At 38.4% G+C, this 7,123-nt stretch overlaps 1 protein-coding gene across 3 annotated transcripts in view; it reads left to right on the top strand.

Moving 5' to 3' along the window:
• tmeff2a (transmembrane protein with EGF-like and two follistatin-like domains 2a) overlaps positions 1–7,123 on the top strand; it is a gene marked incomplete at its 3' end in the record, with an annotated part of 180,747 nt that overhangs the window by 19,609 nt on the left and 154,015 nt on the right. For all 3 annotated transcript variants that reach the window (XM_032512961.1, XM_032512960.1, XM_032512959.1), the window contains 1 exon segment: positions 2,779–2,888. In XM_032512961.1, the coding sequence (XP_032368852.1) occupies positions 2,779–2,888 (110 nt within the window).

The raw sequence follows: 7,123 nt of genomic DNA, 5'->3' as shown, positions 1-7,123 counted from the left end.
TACAAGTACCTCAAATTTGTACTTAATGAAATGTATTAGGTTACATTCCACCACTGATACTTTGCATGCCTAGCTGTAAGCAATTTCCCATAAGGCTACAAAGCATGAAGCGAGACAATTAAAGGAAAAAAAACACACATTGTTCATCTTTGAACATCAAAGATAAGTATCTTTCCTCACCCTAAATTCCCAATATACCACGCATTCTGGACTTCAGGCTCTTCTTGAATTACAATATTTGTCGTATGTAACGCTTAATGAAACATGAGGTAAATGTTTAAATGTACCAAGCCGTAACGCAGCCGGAAAGCCACAATTTAAGTACAATTCCATCTTTTGTTTTACTTAATTACCATAAACCAGCAGACACAGTAACAAATAATATGCCACATCCAGTTATCACTTTCTACACTTCTGTTTTTTTGGTGCACTGGCTCAGTTCTTTATTTGCGAGCATGGTTAGAAGACAGCTTTGTCATTTCTTCAGAAATTGAGATTAAAAGAAGCATTTTTTTTTGCCAGCAACATTATGCTTTGAAAGAAACACATGTGCCATGGGTAGCAACGTTCAATCTGTCTTTTTATTTACCCTGCGTGTAGAGACGAGAGCTTGACTGATGGACAACAAAACGCCAACAGTAGTATTTACGCTTGAGTGTAAAAGTGTGATAAGTACATGTCTTATATTTCTTTGTCATTAATACATTCGAAAGGAGTGTTGGCTAGGATCCTTAAAATGAGACATAATTATTATTGTTATTATTATTATTATTATCATTATTATTATAAAAGATGAAACTTTAATGGAAATCAAATATTATAATATTAAACACAATTATACAACAACAATATGTTAAACATGGCATAAGAAAAAATCAGCGTTTACTAAAAACAGCGAGGCAGCCTATTATTCATGAATATACTGTAATTCTGTTTACCACGTCTGTGATAAGCTTATATAACTGGTTTATCAGTCAGGCTCTAGTGTCTTTTAAAGCTGATGTAGCAGATTTGACAGATGCATAATAACGACTGTTACACTAAGCCCTGCAAATACATAAGCAGTCAAAACAAACTGAGAATCAGAAAAAAAAGGTTTCCATTACCGAACAGCATCCCAAAACTGGGTGTAATTCAATTAGTAATCAATCATCAATATAAACGCAGAGTCTGTTGTCTTCATTGAATTCCATCAAGTCATTAGCCTAGCTCCGCCCTCCTACGTACTTCAGCTCAGTTTTCATTTTCCTTCAGTATACCGTTTGGATTTGCGGTATATTTGCGGGTTTTTCTCCGGCTAAATCATTGGCGGTCCAATCAGCGAACAGAGGGTGTGGCTGAGAACGATGACGTTGAGGTTGTGCTCTAGTTTGAGTTGTAGTTCTGTAATGGCGGTGGAGAAAGATGCAAGAGAAGCCATTCGGTCCGTTGTGGCAACGCTGCAGAATATCCAGAAGTTTAAGCCCAAGCAACAACAGTCTTTGCTGAGTCTTGTTGGTGGCCCTCCTCCCCACGGGGTTCAGGAGAAAAGTCTGATATTCCAGCTTACTACAGTGACAGTAACAACATTTTCAGTGGTGAAGGAGATAGCTAAGGCTAACGCTAGCGATGCTAAGCCAATGCTACAACCAAAGGTTAGCAATTGGTTATGGCAGATCAAGAGTGGCTCTGGGCAGATCCAATAGTTTTAAATATCAACAGAGTACCCGCCATCTAGGAAGTTAACACTTCAATGGAGAGTGGACTCTTTGTACAATTAAAATGTACGAGGGTCTGGTAGGACCAGGCTATCAAGTCATAGAGTTTGATTAAAATATAATACTGCTGGAAATGTTTAGCTCCTCATGAATTTGGATCACTGTGGCAGTGTCTTTAGTATCGTATCATGATGAATAGAACTGTTTCACCAGTAATTTGAATGTACACTTGTTCTTTTATCTTGACATTAATGAGATTATACCTTAGGGTAAATAGGGCCCTACATGGATCATTGATAATACTTTAATAACTATAACATGTCCAGCTCTGTGTCAACTGGAATTCTGTCCAAATTGACTGTAGACAAACATACTTTGAAATGCAAAAGCCCTGCATGCACATAGGGTTGCTTTTTGAAAGCAATCAGTTCAGGTAGAATAATAGCCCCAAGCTCAGTCTAGTCTCATGCCCATGTGACTCTTTGATTTGATTCAGGATGCTTTGTTGGAGTCATTTGAGATCCCTAACGCAGCCTGAATCGGATCATATCCCAGGTTTGCTTCTCCAGGACAACGCCCCAGAGTCAGCCTCCTTGTACACAAACAAATAGCACAGGAAAAACCTGAACAAATTAGTAGAGAAACGCAGTGAATGCAGATGCTTCCATGCAGGGCACAAAATGATTTGAATCATATGCTATGCCCTCCACAGTCACCAGATGTCACCTCTATTAAACACCTATGGGAGACTGTGGACCGACGTATTAAAGCGCTGTCTACCACAATCACCAAAACATGATGAATAAAAATGAAGAAATATCTTTTGTTCATCCCTCCAGAGACATGTGTTTTTTAAATGTATTTCATCATTCTGGCAGCTAAGGACAAGCATGTGTACCAGTATTGTCTTTTTTTAAAGTGCACAGTATAGGATCTAAGAGTGCATTGTGCTGTGGGAGCCATGACTAATGGTACCCACTCATTATGGACGACCCTGGACGGGGCTCAGGTTAGCGTTGCTTGAGGGCTGAACAGAGAAACATTTAGTCACTGATGTCTCTTGTTGGCTTTGGTCCTCCAGGTTTTGATGACCGGGACACAGACCTGTTCCTGTGCGACACCAACACCTGCAAGTTTGATGGGGAGTGTCTAAGAATTGGGAACATGGTGACGTGCATTTGTGACTTTAAGGTAAGATCTGTTTCTCTTTTACTGTTTATTTTTTAAATTCTTGTAAGATGTATTTGATGTTAATTGTTCATGAAAGCCTTCAACGAACAGAGATTGTGCAATCATAGTTTAGCAACTACCTAACTAGTTAGGACAGGCATGTCACACTCTATGTTGAAGTAGTGTGTATGGAGCTGTAGTAGGAACAATACTTTGCTTTAAGTTGATATTTTAAAGGACGTTGTCTTTTGTAAAGCCACTCTAATACCAAAAACACTAGCAAAAGTTTAAGAAATGGGATGAACGGGGCTTTTATCTGCTCCAACATGAGACAGAGTCGTTAGCGTGACTAGCTTACTACTTACAGTAGTAACCAAATGGGACTTTCAAGGCCATTTCATGAATTGATTTTTTCATGGGGTTACATTTCATGAAAAATGTCCTGTTTAGGACTAGCACATCCACTTAGTAGTACTTCTCCACTGTGTGGAATCCACCCCTGGGTGCTATAAGAGCGTAGGCTAACTTTAGCAAATTTGTATTATGCTTTATTGGATTAGCAAACATAGCCAGCGTCACAAGACTTAGTGTTAGATTAGTCACACACAGTGGTAAGCCGTAACTTAAAAAAAACTTCTCTCTTGTTGTGTTGAATGTAAAAACATTCACAAGTGAACAGAAGACAGCGTTTTGAACCAATCCATGGACTAACATTAGCCTTATTAGGTAGCCAACTACGAGCTGGTCAAATCTGCCAGTGACAGTTTCAAATGAGCAATGTCAGCCAACGAAATTGACGGTCGCTGGCTTAAAATGAAAAGCCTGCTTTGGTCAATCCGGGGAGGGCTGAAAAGCATTGATTAGTATACGTATTTAGTCATGATTTTGGTCAAGACGTTCAATCACCTTTTTTGCAGTTTAAAAAAGACCAATAGTAGATATGAATAAATAGTTGGATAGTACATTAACAGCAGAGAAGACCCATAAAAAAACCTGGAAGCTTAGATAAACATGTCCTAGAATTGTCAATAGGAGGATTTTTCTGGGTCTACTTTAAACGATTGACATGTCCAGTGCTCACAGAACTTAGAGGTGCTAATGAAGAAGAAAAGAAATTGGCCGTAGATCTAAAAGACTTCACCAGCCAAAGCATATGTTAATAAAAATGCATGTTACTGGAAACATACTTTAAGTTGAGTTGAAAGGTAATATATTATTCAAGTGAAACAATATTTAAAAAAATCTATTTATAACCAACTGGATCGAAGTCCATTGTCTTGATTAGACAACATTGGTCCCGAGGGGAGGTGGTTTATGGCTCCTAGTGAAACCCCATGTCACTATTCTGGACCACCAATACACATTCATAAACAAGACTGCCACTAATGAAACCAAAGACTCAAAGGCCCTCATTAATGTTAAATCTGGGAAGTAATGCTGTTCTTGATAATGACTGCTTATACTTATCTTTACGACCAAACCTTTGATAAAAAAGGATCAAACCAGTCATCCCAGTATTGATTTTGGTATTACGTTTGCAAGCTTTGCCGTCTAATATGGCATGCAGTGCCCTGGATAAATGAAGCCACTGAGATCTGAAGACGTAGCATGTGTTCTCATCTGTCGCTTTTATCAGCACGTCATCAGCGCAGCCAGGCACTACACAGGCTGACACTCGATTGGTCACCAGCTTTTATCTCAATTTCGTACTTCCCTTGGAGCAAACGTTAACAGAGGCCTGTTAGATAAATGACATTACAGCTCCATTCCTCTTCAGGAGATCTCACACTGATACTACCGTCGCTGTGCGCTGAGGCGCTCTCGGTGCTCTCAGAAAAGAGCAGGTCATACCACAATATCTGGCGTAATACCACGGGTCTGAGGTCAACTCCTCTATGCATCTTGTGTGTGTTTTTGCGGAAGGTTCCTGATGCTAGAGTCACTTTATCAGTCAATGTAAACATGACCTTCCTAGCCTGTTGCTGTGCCCTGAAGTAATCAGTCACTCTCAATCAGCGTCAAAAAAATAGGTCCAAGATTTCTCTCCGGTTGGCAGTTCATTCGTGACTGTCAGAGACATGAAAGTTGTATAAATTCTCATCTTTGTGTCTTTGTGTCTCTGTGTGGATGTGTGCTCACACACTCTCTCCCTCACAAAAAACCCCAAGGAAGAGACATGCGAGGGGCTCTGTGAAGAGGAAGTGAGTTTGATGTGGTGGAATCAATGGACACTATTCATTGCCAAGATGCATTAGATTCGTCTCACACTGGCTCTTGAAAGAGCCAAGACTTTCACTCACTAACTGGAGTCAAACTGCAACAAAGCTACGCACTTTCTTGTACCTGACAATGAATATTTTCTTTTTGTCAACATACCATACATTTTGACAACATACCTTGACTAATCACATAACATTTATTTGCAATTAATCTCACAATAGCTGCCGGGAAAAGCTATTGTTGGTTTTGTTAATGTCATGTCACAGCACTGATTCCCAAAAAGAGTCGTCCATTCTAAAAAGATATGCGCGCTCATGGCGCTGTGAAACACTTCAACTAAAAGTGTCCACCAAAGGGTAAGAGGCACATTTCATTGCCTTCTGTAATGGTGCTTTGTATTATGTCTGGGAGTCATTGGAAATGACACCCTGCAGCTCCGATTTTCTGCTGTGTTTAGTACATGTTTTGGTACCAAAGACCTGTTTCTGCTCAGAGTTCTGGATAAATGCAGTTTAAACACAGGAATTAACTGCATGGTTTGGCTTTTTGTCCTGGTAGTGTTGTTGTTGCTTCTTGTTTTACAGTACACTCCTTTAGGATTGTGGATGCATTTAGTCGATAATTCAGTTACTTATTGTCTTTGAATTACCTTTAAGTTAGTTACCGTGTATTACATGTGAAGATATAACATTACCAAAATGGGAATTCTGCTGCAACTTATTACTGGAAGTATATTAAATTTATGGAGAGGAGAGTGGTCAAATGCACTCTTTTACCAATCAGTAACATACAAATCCATAAATGCATGCAGGTCTGGAATAGATTTTGCAATAAAACAGAAACTAGTTCAATCGTCTGTCTCCCATATTATAATTTTACACCAAGTAGTTTCTGTTTAAATATTGAATTTTTAATTCATAATGCTAAAATACCATTTTAAAACATCTGTGACACTGTGACAATAGTTACCCCAAAGTTAATAATGATGGTTTATTAATCTTTGTTTATACATGTCAGTGAATTATTCTGACAGTCTGCCAGCAGTAACTCAAAATGACAAAAATACATGACGATGCATTACATGAGTTTAGAGGAAGGATTATTGGCAAAAGACATCCAGTGAAATGTGTGCCAGTACATCCTTTGAAAGTCTTTATGTAGATCATTTTTTAAAAGGCGTTTTGAGTCCTAAAAGGCAAGGACACGCTGTGTGTTGTCCTAAGATAGATGCAGCAGGGTTTTTTTTTTTTTTATAAATTACTTGCTACATTGAAGCAGATTGTGGGTGGAATATTTGTAAAAGCGTCCAGGGTTTAAGGAGACTCCTGTACTGTATGGAATATAGCACGGCTGGATAATGTCTGACCCCAGATTGGTGCTGTCTTGTTTTGAATTTGTTGCAGAATTATTCAAGACAAACAAACCCAGTTGTATGCAGTGATTCACTGGCTCATGGGGGTGTTGCTTGATTACCCAGCTCTGTTTCTGGCTACAGGCTTGCAGGGAGGGGGATCACTGCGGCGCCGTAGAGGAACTCCAACCCGTTAAGGATTTTTATGGAACAGTTGAGTTCATTACACCAAATTAAATGAAGATGGTTAGAGTTAGGGACTGTCATTTGGGCCAGATTAAGGTTGTCAAGAGTATCGATTCTTTGATACTTTTACGAAAACCATGTTATTAAAATGATGCTAGTTCCATAAATTATACATTCTATATTATCAAAAGATCCAAAGCTGTAAAAAAACAGATCTACAATCTGATTTTTAATTAAACAATCACATTGCAAATGTGTTGGTTAGTGTTCATTGACTTGTTATTAGAGCCCGACTGATAAAGGATTTTTAAGGGCGATGCCGATACAAATATTTACTTATTTAAAAATCTGATATGCCGATATATCAGTTGATATAAAGTATATATGAAAAAGTTATTTGTAGTTATTTATGAGTTCTCACTAAAATAATATGATAATAATTATTTTTATAGTCACAACAGAAAATCAAAATATATTAAAGTTTTGATAAATAAAATGT

Source organism: Etheostoma spectabile, chromosome 4 (genome assembly GCF_008692095.1).
Source record: "Etheostoma spectabile isolate EspeVRDwgs_2016 chromosome 4, UIUC_Espe_1.0, whole genome shotgun sequence".
In the NCBI taxonomy this organism is placed as follows: Eukaryota; Metazoa; Chordata; class Actinopteri; order Perciformes; family Percidae; genus Etheostoma; species Etheostoma spectabile.
The sequence above is the reverse complement of the archived record's forward strand: the minus strand, read 5'-3'. Positions and strand labels throughout refer to the sequence as shown.